At 47.7% G+C, this 17,413-nt stretch overlaps 1 protein-coding gene across 3 annotated transcripts in view; it reads left to right on the forward strand.

Annotated features, from left to right (window-relative positions):
• Positions 1 to 17,413, forward strand: part of Ldlrad3 (low density lipoprotein receptor class A domain containing 3) — a 235,310-nt gene that overhangs the window by 111,831 nt on the left and 106,066 nt on the right. For 2 of the 3 annotated variants that reach the window (XM_050147157.1, XM_050147159.1), the window contains exons 3-4: positions 4,302 to 4,427; positions 16,525 to 16,659. In XM_050147157.1, the coding sequence (XP_050003114.1) occupies positions 4,302 to 4,427; positions 16,525 to 16,659 (261 nt within the window). The remainder of the gene's footprint in view (positions 1 to 4,301; positions 4,428 to 16,524; positions 16,660 to 17,413) is intronic. The other variant, XM_050147158.1, reaches the window with a different exon arrangement.

Genomic DNA, 17,413 nt, shown 5'->3' on the forward strand with positions numbered 1-17,413 from the left:
CCTCTTTGTTGTCTGGGTTCTCTGGGGTTGTGAATTGTAGGCTGGTTTTCTTTGCTTTATGTCTAAAAGCCACTTATGAGTGAATACATTTTATATTTGTCTTTCTGGGTCTGGGTTACCTCATTCAATATGATGTTTTCTAGATCCTTCCATTTGCCCACAGTTTTCAAGATGTCACTATTTTTTCTACTGTGTAAATTTTTTCTATTGTGTAAATGTACCACATCTTCATTATCCATTCTTCAGTTAAGAGGCATTTAGGTTGTTTCCAGGTTCTGGCTATGACAAATAATGTTGCTGTGAACATAGTTGAGCACATGTCCTTGTGGTATGATTGAACGTCCTTTGGATATATACCCAAAAGTAGTATTGCTGGGTCTTGAGGAAGGTTATTTTCTAATTTTCTGAGAAATCACCATACTGATATTCAAAGCGCCCGTACCAATTTGCACTCGCAGCAGCAATGCAGGAGTGTTTGGATGGGTGACTTTATAAAGGAAAGATGTTCCTTCTGAAGTCTAGAGGAGACATGCATGGTGATAACCTCCTTGCTGGCAGAGTCCTGTGATAGCACAGGATATCACATGGTAAGAGACAGGGAATGTGCGTCTCCTTATAATGCAGCCAGGATTTGGTCATCCCATCCCACTCTGATTGTTCAGATTAAGTCCTCGCCACAACATAGGGATTACATGTCCACACAGGAATTCTGGGGAGGGACATACTCTAACCATTTCCAAACTGTAGCAAGGCTGTCCCCATGTATGTGTTCACTGAAACATTTGAGTAAACACATGGTCTCTGAAGGAGTCGCTTCCCAGCTGGATCTGCTGGAGGGGTTCAGGGGAGGGGCTCGCTGACTCACTCATTGCAAAACTGCATGGTGAAGATGGGGCTTCTGCAGAGACACTGGGGTGGAGAGCGGGTAGCCCTGGGAGAGAGCGCCTGCCCCCACCAGCTCTCTGAGATGGGCGAGCGTGTGTCCCGGAGAGAGACTGCATCTGCTGGAGATCTGTGAAGACCAGAACACTCATTCCAGCAAAGACTGATGTCCCTTACCCAGTGTAGATTTAGGAAGAGAAAAGGAGCGACATAGTTGCCTTGACCAGATGGGAATGTCCCCTCCTCTGCAAGGTAATGGAATTACATGGATGTCAAAATGAAAGGGCTGTGAGACCTGAGAACTAGGTATTTGATAGACCATGCTCTGCATTTACAGATGGGTGTCGCCAAACTATGTCCTGGTACTCTCTAGTTCTCATATGCCTCCCAGAGACCCATGTCTGTCACCTACAGCTGGAGCCTACCTTACTGTTGCCACAGCTGCCCTAGTTGTGACCAAGGAGCTGTCCTTCCAGATGGACCAGCCTCAGTTGGTCTCATCACCCATCCCAGGGACCACATAATGGCTTCTCCCCAGTTCATCCTTGGTTCTGCCATCCCTGTTTGACCCCCAGCTCTGTTGTTTGCCTTTTCCTAAAGGAACATAAGCAAATGTCTCTTGATGCTGGGCAGTTAGTGCACTGATGACAGACCAAGGAAGAGATTTTCCCCAAACATAGCTTTCCGGCCAGTGGGTTTACTGCGGTTACTTACAGGACCATGGGTGACTTAAAACCTGGCCCACCACATCATGGGTGATGACTCACAGAAACGCATCCACAGACCTCCATGTAGGCAGCTCCACTGAAGAGTCTCCTCTCCCCTAACAATTGTTTACTAACCTATATAACTTTGAGGAAGGGCCTTATAAGTTGTGTAAATTTGTGGTCCTCTTGAGCCTCTCATTTTTGCTAGTTTTCTGGTTCTTCTGAGCCTCTTTCTGGAAAGGAAATAGCTACACACGGGCTTCTGTCCCATGATTTGTCACGGTGGGAAGAGAAGCAGGCAATGTCATTGTCTCTACTTGAGCTTTTAGACCAACCGTCTCCATCTTACATGACCCCTGGAGAGCGGGTTTTGCCTCCATTTAGCTGATGAAGAAACTGAGGCTCAGCAATATTCAGAAACTTTTCCAGAGTCATCAAAATGGAGTCTGAGTTTGAGCCCAGAACTCTGAGATTGTGCTTTGTGAAGAACTCACAAACACCCTGTTGACCTAAGTTGGCACTTGCAGACGGTGGGAACATGCAGCAATTTACTGTCCATTTGCTCCTAAGAAATAGCCTTTTCCTTCTTGGAGGAGTGTGGGTCCAGCCTCTCAGACAGGACGCTGGAGAGATGCTCAGTGGGACCGCTACCTGCACTTAGCCGTAGATCTCATCTTCTGTCTCTAATCGACACTCAGAGCAGACAGCACCATTAACTAGAAAGAGCATCACCCCCCAGGGCTACTGGGCTTAGCAGGACCGTAAATCAAGCCCAAGTTACAACTGTTTCTGTTCAAACTGTTTGTACAACAGGTGTACAAAATGAATTTCTTTAGTACAAGAGTCTGGCTTCTATTGGGAAAAGTGACAGCCTGTGGCAGAGAAGCATGCCGTTAGGTTGATTGAGGTCATGGCTTCTGGAGTCCACATGCCTAAGCCTCTGCTCAGTACTAGATTACCTAGCTGTGGGAACTTGAGTGAGTCTCTTGATCCTCAAAGCACATCCACAAAATCGTGACAGAAGCCATACACGTCATACCTGTCTATGTCGGCACACATCTTTTCCTAGGACTCTTGGAGCTCAGCATACGGTCGTCTCCAGGACCCTGGTTTATGACATCAAAAGGATACAATGCAAATTCATTATAGGCAAAACATGATGGCAGTGGTACCCGGAGAGGCCCAAGCCTTGGCTCCCCAGGGTTCTCCCTTAAAGCACTCATACAGGATGCATCCAGTTCCTCTGGATCTCAACAGCGTGTGTGAAGGGCTGCACACCAGACAAGCTCCTTTCACCCAGCACCAGTGTTTGTCCAGGGCTGATCACCTGGGCACTGTCTCAGTCACTTTTCCCAACGATGTGACACAATGACCCTGGTACCCCGACAGGAGCTGCTGAAGGAAGGGTTCGTTTTGACTCACAGTTGGAAGGTGCTGTTCCTCGTGGTGGGGCAATAATGGCAACAGGAGCTTGTGGCCGCTGATGACATTGCTTCTGCAGGCAGCAAGCAGAAATGATTTCCAGTGCACCGCTTCCTTTCTGGTTTTCCTGCCTCACTTGCTCTAACGGAGATGCTTGCTCACAGACTTGCCCAGAGGCTTGTCTCCTAGGCAGTCTAGATCCTGTCAAGTTGACAACCACTGTTACCCATCACAAGCACCCACTCTCTCGTATGTTCCTGAACCCAGACGCAAAGGAAATGCAAATGTTAGCATAAGCTCAACTTGGCATTTGCATAAGTTCTCCTAGAGGTAGGATGTCCCCACACATTGCACAGACCACAGTCCCCAACTCCAGCGAAGCCAAGATGTGTCCTTGCAAGCAGGTTTGGAAAGGTACAGTCTTGAGAGTGTCTTGTTTGCTTTTCTGCATGCTATCCCATTGAGTGGCTGCTGGGTAAATTAAATGAGAAAATCTGTGCAAAGTCCTTGGCACCCTGCCTAGTGTGGCAAGGACTTGCTAAATGCCAACAATTGCTTTGATATTCAGGGAATGCATTTTGACTGGCTCTCTGGCTTCTGTGTCTCTCGTCCATCTCTGTATCTGCCATCCACCGGCTCACTCCCTCCCCTGTCCTTCCCTCTGTTTTGCACTGCTACTGTGCAACCTGTGCCTCCCCCAGGGCTTTGTTTACACATGTGGTGGGAAGATTGTGTGTGTGTGTGTGTGTTGTGTGTGTGTGTGTATGTGTGTGTGTGTGTGTGTGTGTGTGCTGGGCGTGGAGATCAGAGGTCAACTTCAGTTCTTCAGGAGCTATCCACCTTGTTTTTGAGACAGGGTCTTTTACTGGGATCTGGGACTCAGCAATTAGGCTCTGTTGGCCGCTGAGCGCCAGGGCTTCACCCATCTATTCTTCCCCAGTGCTGACATTGCTGGTGCATGCCACTGCAGTCAGGTTTCTGTATAGTTTCTGGGGTTCAAAATCAGGTCCTCATGCTTATGTAGCAAGCATCTTACTGCTTGAGCCTTCTCCCAGGTTCCTGTAAGGACTTTTGAAGCAGTGTGATTGGCAGCTCTAGAAAATGCTGCTTGTAGGTGTCCATGCTGGTTGGGTGTTTGACAGGTAGTGGTGGGGTGGTTACATTCCCTTGGGGACTTCATGCTAAACCTGAAGGACTCTTTCGCACATTCAGGGTGAGTGGGGTAAGGAGGCTGTGGCCAGAGAACTCCATCTCCTGACAAAGCCCTCTGTGTTTCTTTTCCTCCTGCAGCCAAAGCAAAGTCGAAATGTGGCCCGACCTTCTTCCCGTGTGCCAGCGGCATCCACTGCATCATCGGCCGCTTCCGCTGCAAAGGCTTTGAGGACTGTCCTGATGGCAGCGACGAGGAGAACTGCAGTAAGTTCTGGGAGCGTGGGCATGATGATCCTTGCTCCCCTCTGCCTGCTGGGCTTGCTTGACTCTCCTTTCTGTCTTCCTCACAGCCAGATGCTTGGGCGTCCCCTGCTTTCACCCACATGATCTTCTCTAGCACCTCTGGGCATGTGACTTTGTTAATTCTCGGGTACTGTTTGGAGAAGGCCATAGTAAACCCACTGCATCTAATCAGACAGTCCCTTTGCAGATGCAGTGAGCAGTTGAGGAGACTCAGCTAGAGGTACATAGCTTCCCCAGAGCCACATAGCTCCTTTATACCTCATCCGCTTGACTGTGTCAACACCCCATAGTTTAGTACTTGCTTGCTTCTCTGAATGCTTAGAAACATTGATTTGTTTGTTATATTCTGAGAGTTGGAGAGAGAGTTCAGCAATTAAGAGCACTTGCTGCTCTTGTAGAGGACCGAGGTTCAGTTCCCAGCCTTCACACAGCTATCCCAACTTCAGTCCTAAGAGTTCAGAAGAGCACACTCTTCTGAACTCCAACCACATACATGCATGCAGGCAGATCACTCATATACATAAAAAATTATGCTCTTTGGAAATAAATTCTTGAAAAAGATTCCAGATAGTACAGAGTCAAAATTACCCTTGACGACGACCACTATGGTTTTGACCTGCTATATAATATTTCATATCAATACGCAAACACACACACGCATGCATGCACTCATGCATGCGCATGCTTGCATATTCAATCCAGCTCACCTTGCCTCTTAGCATTCTTGCTGCTGGGTATAACCCCTCCTTGGTCTGAATGCATGGAGTTTTTTCCAGTTTTTAGGGGTCACAGTGACCTCACACACTGCAGTGTTAGGGTAGGAAAGGTCAAGTCGGCTTGTCCTCAGCTTCCTGTTGTTGTGGAATTTAATGACCTAAGGTGTGTGTGTGTGTGTGTGTGTGTGTGTGTGTGTGTGTGTGTGTAACCAAATCTCCTGCAGTTGGAGTCACGGGTTATCAGGTGACTGTGAGCTGTCCATCAAGGGTGTTGGGAACCAAGCTCAGGTTGGTTCCTGTGTAAGAGAAGTATGTGCTTGTAATGGCTGAGCTGTCTCTCCCACCTCAGCCATGGAGTTTAGACAGGGCTGCAGGTGACACAGCTCTGTGTTCTCACTGAGCAGGGATGCTCGTTTCACCCTCACTCCTAAGAGCGTTTTTATGGCGTGTGGTACTTGGGGCTGGCAGTTTTTTCCTTTGAGCACTGTAGGTGGGCCACTTCCTCAGGCCGTTCCGGTTTCCAGTGGTGAAATCAGTCACTCATTCGTTCACCTGTAGATCCTGCATCTGTCCTCTTTGGTTCTCCCATTTAGATCTTGGTTTGGGGCATTTCTTTGACTTATTTTGCTTAGGTTTCCTGAGTCTATGTTTTGATTTTTGCCATACTATGTTTTAGCTACCATTTCTTCCAATGTCTCCCAGCACTGGCCTCTGTCCTTATGAGACTTGGGTGGCAAGAGCATCGGATTCCCAGTCTGTCTCCTCAGTCCCCGAGACTGTTCACTTTTTACCAGTCACTTTGCCCCTTGGCATTCAGAGGGATACTGTCTTCAAATTCTTCGAATTCTTCGAGTATTTCCTTTCCCGTCCCCAGTCTGCTTTTCCCTGCTTGCCAGCTGCTGTGTTTTGCTTTGTTTTAATGTTATTATAGATTTTTATTTCTAAAATTTTCTTTTTTTTTCTGTCTCTTGTTTCCTTTCTGTGACTTTCTGTTTTTCCACGTTTTTCCAGTGTGTTTGTGATTGCTTGTTAGAGTGGAAGAGATGTGTTAGATTTCTGTGACACAGTTTCAGTACCTGGCCATCTTTCTATCAGTGGCTAGCTGCTTGCCGTCTTTGCCCATGTGTTTGGAGATTTTCCTGATTCTCTGTGTAACAAATAATTTCAGTTTCTGTTCTGGCATTTTGTTTATTTTGTCTGATACAAGGATGTTAAATAAATTCCAGAGAGAATGTTTACATTTTTGCCTTAGTAGACAAATGGCCTAATAGACATGTTACTACTGTTTGGTTATGGGCTGTGCTGGGGGATGTGGACTGTGTACCTCCCAGTGGTCTCAGCTCATTCTCAACCTTTGTGTGCTGATTAGGGCAGCTGCATACATGGCAGTGTGGGATCCATGATCAGGACAGTGCATATATGTGCAGTGTGGACAGATCCATGATCAGGACAGTGCACACAGGTGCAGTGTGGACAGACCCATGATCAGGACCTTGCACACAGGTGCAGTGTGTTATCCACCTAAGAAGAGTGGTACACATCCATCTGCTTCTCCCTCTTCAACATGGTGGGGGCAACTTTCCAGGTAAGGATCCTAGGAAGCAAAGGGAAAATTGTGAACTCACCATCATTTTGTAAATAGTTTAAATTCTGTTCTTTCCCAATGACTATGTTCAAATTACTTTTTTCAGAGTGTTAAAGTGGCTGTTATATATGTCCCAGCCAACTGTGTAAAGCTGCTTATGAAGGAGCCAGCATGATGCATGCTTCCTGCCTCTGACCTGCTCAGGGATCTCACATAGATGAAATGAAGCAGCATCATAGAGAAACCCTGGGTGGCGGGGGAGAGTGGGGATGGTTCCGTATGTAGAGACCCTGGGTGGCGGGGGAGAGTGGGGATGGTTCCGTATGTAGAAACCCTGGGTGGCGGGGGAGAGTGGGATGGTTCCGTATGTAGAGAGACCCCGGGTGTGGGGAAATGACTCAGCAAGTGCACCTGCTCCCTTTGCCGAGAACTCAGGTTCAGTTCCCGGCACCTGCACAGTGGCCTCTTAACCGTTTGTAACTCCGGTTCCAGGGAATCTGGTGTTTTCTTCTGGCCTTTGTAGACACCAGGCAAATGTGGTACACAAACATACATGCAGGCAAACATACATAAAGTAAAAGTAATGATAAGTCTTTTTAAAAACTACTAAGGTTTTAAAAATAAAAGAGACAGCCAGATATTTTATGCCTTCCTGTTTGGTGCCCCCGGAGAACGCATCATCAGATTGAGATGGTTTTCCCCAAACCATCCCAGCTGCACCTAAATGAGCCTCAAAATCTGACCATTGAGTTTATAGAAAATTCAGGTTTAGAGGAATATGTTGATAACAGTATACAGAGGCAGAGTGTCAGGTCCGGGGTGTGGGAAAGCCATCCAGAAGGAATTCTAAGATGAAGCAAGGATAAAGGGGGACCTGTAAACTGGGGGCTTCGGAGATCAGGCAGCCCTGATATGCAGACTGTTTTCTCCTGACTCCAAGTAAAACCACTGTTTAAAAAAAACTGAGATAATTGTTATCTTGACGTAATGTTATATTTGATATTAAGGCGTCATTGCTAATGTTCAAAGTCTAAGGAATAGTGGGAATGTGGGTTTCTTTTTTTTAAATCCATATCTTTTAGCAGTGAGCATTACAGTCTATGAAGATCAGATTAAATGGTATGTGTGGTATGCTTTTACTGATGCTTTCAGGGCAGTTGGGTCTAAAATACAGAAATAAACAACGTGTCCCGTACTGCATTTGTCCCCCAGATGACGGCTTTGAGGCAGGACATGTCAGCCAGGCTGTGCCTCTCTCTGCTTGTAGACCCTCTGAGAGCCCTGCAGAGCTAGCCTGTGTCCATTGTCTGACTACCTCCAGGTCAGCATGACTTTCCTTTTGTCTCTTCAGTCGGCTCATAAGTAAACCTGGAGGAGTCAGACCTCGTCTATATATAGACTGGGAGCTGAGAGTCACAGTGGGGCGCTTTCCCCCCAGTACTCCAAAGTGATGTCCTTGCGTCTCCTTAAAGACTCCACAGAACCTACTTTCTTGGAAGTGTACCTGACTTGTCAGTGCTGTGCTGGGTCACTGTCCCCCTCTGCCCTCGGCCTTCTTCAGATAGCACATCATCAGAGGGACAGGCGCTGAGTGCCCGTGAGAACCCACTTCTCCCTGCACGCCTGTACCACTGCTTGTCTTCTCATTGCTGCCTCCTCTGCTTCCTGTGGCTGTCCCGAGAGGACGGGATGGTGTGGTCCACAGCTGTGTTCCCAGTGCAGCCATGTTCTCAGGTTCCACGTGTATTTATGTATTTTGCATGTATTAAGCAAAACTTCTCAGGCTTTGTCTTATGCTCTATAAAATTGTTTCCTACCTGGTGTCAGCTTTTTATGAAGAAGGACTCAGTTGCAGCTTTTTCTCTGGGTCTACCAGAGTGCTTTATTTAGAGGCCATAGTCAATAAATGATTTCTGAATGACTGAATCCAATCAGAGGGCTAAATGAGACAGTGGTCCCTCCCACTGCAATCAGAACGGATTCGTAATATGCAGATGTCTTCCGTTGTCACGTGTGCTCGTAGAGAGTAGGTTCAGATCTTGTCTGGCACATTAGCCCAAGCTCCTCCTGCCTTTCAGATTCTCATCCTCTTATTCCAGTTTCTATGCCAGACATCTTTGAGGGGCTGCAGTGGGTGCAGGGCTGTGTCCTTGCCTCAAGGGAGAGGAGACTCTTCATACACCATTAACAACAGTGTAGAGCTGACATCGGGAGTCGGGGATGGGGGAGATCACGTCCCTTAAGTTAGGCTCATCATGATGATTTGGGGGAAGATGAACCTCAGAGGACTGGTACCAGTTAAAGGACAGTCCCATAGGATATTCCAAGGTCCAAAAGCTGTTCTACGCTGTTTCCAGGACCTAGTGGACCACTCGCACTGAGAGTGTGTGAGCCCTGCTGTATACGCCATCCCAAAAGAGAGGCCGTGCTTTCCCCGGGTACTGTCTGGGTGAAACAGAGACAAGGCCAGGTTCAGTCCCTTGTCGTGGTTATATAATCGACAGGTTGAAATATTAACTCAGGTGGTACAGATGTAAGCGTGGACTCAACTGCAACACGCTGTCTCCCATCAACAATAATTATGACAAACACATATTAAGCATTTCTGGGTCACAGGCGAGGGTGGCCCATTTAATCTTCAGAAACTTAAAACACAGTCTCTTTTGTCATGGTGTAGATGAGGCAATCCAGAATATGAGAAGCTAAATAGTTCTAGGCATCATATGGCTATTGAGTGGGCGAGCTGAAATTTGAGCCCAGTGGTACTTCTTACCCTCCCTTTTAGTACTGCAGCAACACATAGCTGGATCCGTAGGCTGGGAACATGATGGAAAATCGAGGTCTTGAGGTTTATTTTATGCCTCGCGAGGAGCAGTTGGTGCTGAGCCTATGTAGGAAGACAGAAAGGGTCATCCGTGGCTAATGCCTGGGGGACTGGGACTTGGTAGTATCTTTAATGGAAATAATTACCACAGAATAAGGAAGAGGTTGGGGCACAGAGGTGTGAAGAGGGTGTCGCTATTAGGGGTGCAGTTTGAGGTGAGGAAGGATTCAAGCAGAGGGCTCCATGAGGCACTGGGAGAAAAATAGCTCTCACCAGAAGGAGTGTTGAGGGAGCCATGCACCGAAAGGCAAAGGTTGAAGTGTGGAGTTGGCTTGGAGTACTGGACAGGTGGATCATGTGCAGGAAACCTTTATGAAGCGGCAGGAAGCAGACCACCTTAAGTCATCTGTCTGTCTCCTGCCTGCACCACACTGCCTCTGGAGGGCTTTCAAACCTAAAATGCCCTGGCACTGTAGAGCTGGGAAGAAGGCAGGTAAGATGGAGCCTTCTTGCCTCTTGCTTGAATGGCTCTTCCTTTTGCAGATTCTTGCTACAGCACAAGGGTGCACATAGCCAGGTCTGGTTGGAGCACAGAGGTGAGGACTGCTAAAGCCAAAGCCCCGTAGCCTGGGTGCTGGGTAGGCTCTGGTAGCAGTTGGAACGTAAAAGCTTGTGGTTATTGGCAGACAAACTCCAGGAGAATAGTGAGCACAGTCCAGCTACAGAGGAACGCATGAGGCTAGGAGGACCCATGTGCCACAAGATGGTGGTTAGTAAGCATCCCTGGCTTGTGGAGACCGCAGACCCCATTCTAGAGATGAGGAAGTCTCAGCATGCCTCATATGCCCCCAACTGTAAACTTCACAAGGAAGTTGGGACTGGGGAGACAGGGTCCCTACAGAGGCCATGAGGTTAGGAAGTGAGTAGTAGCCACCGTAGGGTGGTGGGGGCCAGTGACTGTTTTCATGTGAACCCCTTGAAGTGGGAAAGGCTTTGAACGAAGTAAAGAGGATGCGTCCTAAATCCTGCTGGAGACAGATGGCTTCATTTCCAGTGTCAAAGCCAGTCAGTTGCTTTTGGATGACTGCTTTGTTCCTGTGGTCCACTCTCTTCAGTGTGGCCAAAATGGGGCAGACAGTTTCCTTAGCTCCTCTCTGGGCCTGTTCCCTCCCTCTGGCAGAGAGAGACTCACGTGCTTTCCTGGGGACTGTGGACTAGGAAGCCGACCATCAGAGCCCAACGTTTTTATGATAATAATTCCCAAAGAACTTCCGAGCCAGCGAGTCCATCTGTTAAACTGAGGCCACAAACAATTTTTCTCCATCCCCAGTGAAATAGACACCAGAAGACACCATATTCCTCTCTGTAGTTAACTGAGTCAATTCCCGTACAGGTAATGGCTGGTAAGCTTTAGAAAGGATGGAGACAGCACAGACATTTGGGGCAGAGCAAGTATTGCTAAGTATACCACAACATAACCTCCTGTAGGACATACTGTCTCCAATCCATCTGTGAGCTAGCATGTCAGTGTTTGTGCCAACCACAGTAATAGCTGCAGAGTCCTCAAAGACACGGAAGAAAAAAACATGGGTTTCCTGCAGCTTTGGAGATCTGCTTCCCTGGTGAGCGAGTCTGCCTAGAGACTGCACAGTGATGGCTTTGGGTACCATAACTGACAGGCATGTTCTCTGAGACTGAGCTGCATCTCAGCTTTATCAACATTTAACTTTTTCTATAGCAGTTCAGGCTCAGTCTAAAGAACATTATTATTATTATTATTATTATTATTATTATTATTATTGCTGGACTGTGCAGTGGGATTGCCTTTGGTTTCTTCTTTTGTAACTTAAGTCTCTTGGAGTAGCTTTTACATTTTTTTTTTCTTTTCTGTCCCCTCTAGTATTTGTTGACTTTCTTGCTTGTGGTTAGTTTGCCCAGGGTGGTAGATAGCCTCTGGCTTGCTCCCTCTGGTTTGCTCTGTCCTTGGGAGCTAGAAGGCAGGGCTTGTCAGGACCTGAGGAAAGGAAGACACAGAAGACGCCAGGGGAGGTGGAAACTCGAGAGTCTCCAAGACTTCTGGCGTGTTCTAGACACACATGTAGTCATGTGTGTTTTGGCCAGCTTACTGCTGGCTTCGGGACGTGTCCTTTGTTTCACTGCCCTCTGTTTCTCTGCCCCTCAGGAGGGAGGCTCAAGTGTCAGGGTTTCTCTGGCTCCTCGAGTGGCAGAAACAAGTGTGTCTGTGGATCCTGAAAAACTGTGTCTTGTGGGCCAGTTTTATGTCTGATAACCCCAAAGAAAGGAGATGTTGGCCAAAAGTATTCCTGTTAGAATGGATTAAAAATTTCTAGTGAAGTCTTTTACATTTTGCTTTATTTGTGTGTATGTTCCTGAGTGTGTGTATGCACATGTGAGTACCTGCATGTGGACATGAGGAGGCCACCAGGCAATGTTGACATTGTTCCTCCCCAGGTACCATCTGCCATTTGTTTTGTTAAGACAAGATCTCTTTATGAGCCTGGAGCTCCCTGGTTCTGCTGGCTCAACTGGTAGTGAGTTCCAGGACCCACTTGTCCCTGCCCTCTCCACTGCTGTAGTTATAGACATGTGTCACCAGGCCCGTTGTGGGTGTTGGAGATCTGAACCCAGACCCTCAAGCTCACAGGGCAAGGCAAGCACTGCAGTCCACTGACTGACTGTCACCCGAGCCCCCAGGGAAGTCTTCTAAACATCCTGAAAGGAGATGTCAAATAGAGAAAAATCTGTGTTCCTGCTACTCTGTCTCAGAAACTTTCTTCACTTCCTTCTTTGCTTCCGATTTTTAAGACAATGCCTCCAGATATATTAGGGGTTTCTGGTGGGACCCTCTGAGCCCCTACCTGTCTCTCTCCTCTCCAGAGGCATCCACTGCCCTGAGCTTCTGATATTCATTGCTATATATGTTTTTATTCATCAACATGTGTTTTTTATTCCATAATAGAAGTGGAGTTCTTTTGCTTGAGTAACTTTATGGCCACAGGACAACACTGCACACTCTTCAGGTCCTTGCTTTTCTCCTGTGCTATTCTACTTGTGATGTGTGTCTGTCCTCACACCAGTTTGTTTACTCTTCCATGCTGTGCAGCCGCTGTTGGCATTATATGGCCCACTATTGATTTTTTCAAATAAAGGTTTATTAGAAGACAGCTGTGTCCTTTGTTTATGAATTATCAGTACCAATAGCCAAGTCATTATAACATAGATGAAAATAAAATGGCTCACAAAACCTCAACTGTGTGACTTTAAGTGCCCTTTACAGGAAACCCTGATTTAAGCTGTAGGCTGTTACTTTGTTATGACTCTATTAGGGACCATTTGGTTGTTTTTTTTTGTTTTTTTGATAGTGACTTTAGCATACACTTTTAAATTTGTTTTAAGGTCTCTTTTGATCAGGAGGTGAAGTTACTAGATATTAATAAACTGATGTCCAAGGTAGCCCCCCACCCCCCAGCTGCTTCCCCTTCAGAATCCAGGAGGCAGCCTCTCCTTCCACATCTCCAGCAACAACCTGTGCTTTAGGACCTAAAGTGGGGCCCGTCTGATGCATCGTTCCACGTCATGGGCAAGGTTTTACTGACCAGTTAGCAGGCCCTTGTATGGTAAATGATTTCTGTGTCCTTTGCCTGTTTTTCTGTCTTGCTGACTTTTGCCTTTTGGTTGTTGAAGTTAGTTCTTTATATATTCTGGCTGCTGGCCCTGTTGGTTTACTTATTAAAGTCGACCAATGTCTTATTTTTCAAATACACACACAGAAGCATGAGCAGATTCGTAGCGTGCCTGCACACACAGATAAGCAGTCAGACATAAGACCGAGACTGGTCTCCCTTAGGAAAGTTCAGAAGCCTCTGAGACTGAACATGAAGGAAGAGGTGGCATCCTGGCAGCGTCTCCTTGTGAGCTGGAGGTCGATGTGAGCTTACCCTGCTTCTGTCCTGGACCATCCAGCCCTCTCTGCCAGGCTGTGGGAGTGAGTTGATTGGTATTGATGTTTTGACTGCACAGACATGACCCACCAGGGTGCAGGGAAGCTGAAGGCCACTGTGCTGAGATCTGATGAACAGGAGGCTGGGTTTGAAGATTTGCCAGGGACGAAAACCAAATGTGATTTGTGGTTTTGGATTTCCCCATTTGGGATTTGGCTACAGGCAGACCTTGGTTCCAGCTTGATTAAGTTGAGCCTTTCTCTGGCCCACAGTGATTTAATTATTAACTCTTCCATTATCGGCCGAATGTCCGTTGTTTGACTTTACACTGGTCCCTTATCCTTAAAACCCAGAGCTCTAACCTACCCTATCCCCCTAGTTCCTCCGACCTTTCAAATTAAACTTTCCACTTTGAGTGAAAAGGAAAAAAAAAACTACCATCTTTCAGGTTTTTATAAGTGTGGAAGTTGACCAAGTCCACACAACTGTGATGTCTGAGTATGTCAACAAAGCTTGGGAGGATGGAGCTGACAGATCCAATTTACACTCTCCAGTTCAGGACCATGGAGAGGCACTGAGCCGGACTTGGCTTAGATTGTGCAGAGCCTCAGGACTGGGCCTGGTGTTCACTATGGTCCTGTTCTTGCCACACACAGTCTAGGTACAGGCTCAGTTCTTCCTAGAGGTCCATGACACCCCTCTTCATCATCACCACTGTCCTTCCTTGTCTAGGCCACACACTCTGGGCACCCAGGACAGACATAGCTAGATGGCATAGCTGTAAACCACACAAAGACCCTCACAGGAGATCAGCACGTCTGTGAGACTCGGCCCAGGGCCCTGCTTTCAGTCAGTGTGGTGGCTGAGTAGACGGCCTCTAGTAGCCATGAGGCAGCTCACACTCACCCAGCACTCTCTGCGTCATGACAGACGTGAACGTTTTCTGTCAGTCTCCTCTGGTGCTGAAGCGGATGCTGTGAGCAGGAGAATTGACATCATGGGCCTGCTACTGCCATTTTAGAGCATTTGGCCACTGGCCACACGTCGCAGTTTTCACTGGGTCTCAGGAGATTGCGGAGCAAGCAAGGGTGGGGATTGGTTACTGTTTGTTTGTTTGTTTGTTTGTTTTTAGCTAAGGTCTCACTATTTAGACTGGCTTGCCTTGAACTCACAGAGATCCACTTACCTTTGCCCACGGAGTACTAGAATTGAAGTGTGAGCCACCATACACAGCAGCTAGAGACATTTCTACTCAGCCATGTCACTGATTGAAAAGAGGGCCTTGTCCCCATTGTCCTTCGGGGGAAGGGGAAGCAAGACAAACTGTACTGTAGAAGATGTTTCCCTGGAGAGATGACTTCCGTGCAGTTCACTGGTTTTGTGTCTGCCTCTCACTCTCCAGTTGGCACCCCTTTTCTGAAGGGCAGAACCCAGCACTGTGATTTCTTTTAAGATCCTTGAAAGGGCCTTGAACCGTTGCCCCATGGAGGTGTGAAGGCCATCACTAGGCTAGCAGGCCTGGACAAATGAGGAGTCTGACCTACAGAGAAGGCATCAGAGGGGCTGTGGCCATAGCTCAGTAAAGTGCTTTCCTATAGTGGTATTTTATTTGTTTTTATTTTAATAAATAAAGCTTACCTTAAGATTAGAGTGCAAAGCTAAGTTGCTAGAAGCCAGGGAGTGGTGACATACACCTTTAAACCCAGGACTCAAGGCCACCCTGGGCTACAGGAGATTGATTCTGTCTAAAAAGAGAATAGAACTCACACAAAGATGATCCCAGCACTTGGGATCCCGTGTCCTTAGTCCAGAGCTAGGGAGGTGAAGGCAGGAGGGATGTGACTGGGCCGAGAGAGGGATATAAGGAGGAGACAGGAACTCAGTGAAGTCGGAGGTTTGGTGGAGACACAGTGCAGTCTAAGCAGACAGAGGTTCGCCCTCTTGGTCTGAGCATTGGTAGTGGTAAAAGAACTCTCTAGTTGCTGGAACTTTGCTTCTCTGATCCTTCAGCTTTCACCCCCTAATATCTGAACCTGAGTTTCATTTATTAAGACCAATTAGAATTCATGCTATACTTTCCGCATGAGCACAGGGACCTGAGTTCAGATCTTCAGCATCCACTTACTTGTGTGTGTGGTTCTGATCTGTAATCTCAGCCCGGTGGGGGTAGGGATGGGGTAGAGACAGGAAGAGCTCCTGAACTTAGGTGGAGAGCGAGTAAGGAGGACACCTGCTGTTGACCTTCTGCTCAAAAGACACCCTAGAAGGAGGGAGGAGGTGTAAGAACTGCTCATAGCTCATGAATCTAATCAGCTGGTCCCTTTCTTAGGGGCAGAAGGTCCCCAAGTTGACTGCTGCTTCTGACTCTGCTGTTCTCCTATGTTTTCTGTCACCAGCCATCCCCTGGAGACTCCACAATTAAAGTCTTTGAGCTCTAAGCTTAGACTCAATATAGGGTCCTCTCTCTCTCTCTCTCTCTCTCTCTCTCTCTCTCTCTCTCTCTCTCTCTCCCTCTCTCTCTCCCTCTCCCTCCCCCCCTCCCCCTCCCCCTCTCCCTCTCTGTGGTTTGTTTGTTTGTTTTTGAAGACAGAGTTTCTCTCTGTAGCTTTGGAGCCTGTCCAGGAACTAGCTCTTATAGACCAGGCTGGCCTCGAACTCACAGAGATCTGCCTGCCTCTGCTTCCCCAGTGCTGGGATTAAAGACGCATGCCACCACCGCCTGGCAGGGTTGACTCTTTAGAGGAGACTTTGACCTCCAGACCTGGTGGTGTGATCACAGGACACCGTAACAGTGCCCTAGAGAAGGGCTTAGGAAGGTACAGAATAAAGTTTATCTTGTCCAGGTCATGGGCCGGCCAGTCTCTGGGATGGGCTGTACAGCTAACCCTGCAGCCTAGCTCTGTTGCTTCCCTGGCTAGAGAAGTCTCCTGGGCCCTCAAGGGGATAACTGGGTTCTCTTCTCTCCCCACAGCAGCAAACCCCCTGCTCTGCTCCACCGCCCGCTACCACTGCAGGAATGGCCTGTGCATTGACAAGAGCTTCATCTGTGATGGACAAAACAACTGTCAAGACAACAGCGAAGAGGAGAGCTGCGAGAGTTCTCTTGGTGGGTACTGCTCTAAATCAGGCGAGGGGAGGAAGAGACACACCGGTGCCTCTTCCTAACAGCAGCGCTGGTGACTTTTGTGCCGCTTTTATCCTGGGTGTTGTAGTCTTGGTACCATTGTGCCTACCATTTTGACTTTGACCACTGTATGTGCGTTTCTCCTATGGTTATCTTTGGTTGCATTACGTGCCTACTGAATTGCTTTGCTACGGTTTTCCACGGTGTAGTGTTGTCGGGAGCCATGTGAGTCGTTTCCCTCCGTTGAATTCCTTCTATCGGATGAGTTCCGAAGATGAGATGCCTGCACGAGTCATGACCACATTTCTCCACACAGCTGGCTGCAGTTTTCTCTCGGGTTTCACTGCTGTGCCTGTCAGTTCTTCCCTGACAGCTCAGTCACACTCATGGATGCTCTGGCTTTGACTGTTTTCTTCTCAGTTTTGTTAACTTAGTAGTCATGAAATGATAGCCTCCCCAAGTACTGTCATCTGTCTGATGAGCACTGATACGCCCAGCCCCCCCCCCCCCATGCATGTGTTTACTACTCGGTTCCTCTGCGGCTTCTCTGTGGATATAGAAGCTCTTGATTTGGGAGTTATTTCATAGAAACTGACGGCTGCAGCTGGAGGAAGGACATTGAAGGCTAAGGTTCCTCCTTCCTGTGGAGATTCTCGGGATCTTGTTCATTGAACATGCATGTCCGTCCTTCCTTCCTTCCTTCCTTCCTTCCTTCCTTCCTTCCTTCCTTCCTTCC

Source organism: Alexandromys fortis, unplaced genomic scaffold (assembly GCF_014885135.2).
Source record: "Alexandromys fortis isolate MF-2015 unplaced genomic scaffold, M_Fortis_MF-2015_v1.1 scaffold_12, whole genome shotgun sequence".
Taxonomy (NCBI): Eukaryota; Metazoa; Chordata; class Mammalia; order Rodentia; family Cricetidae; genus Alexandromys; species Alexandromys fortis.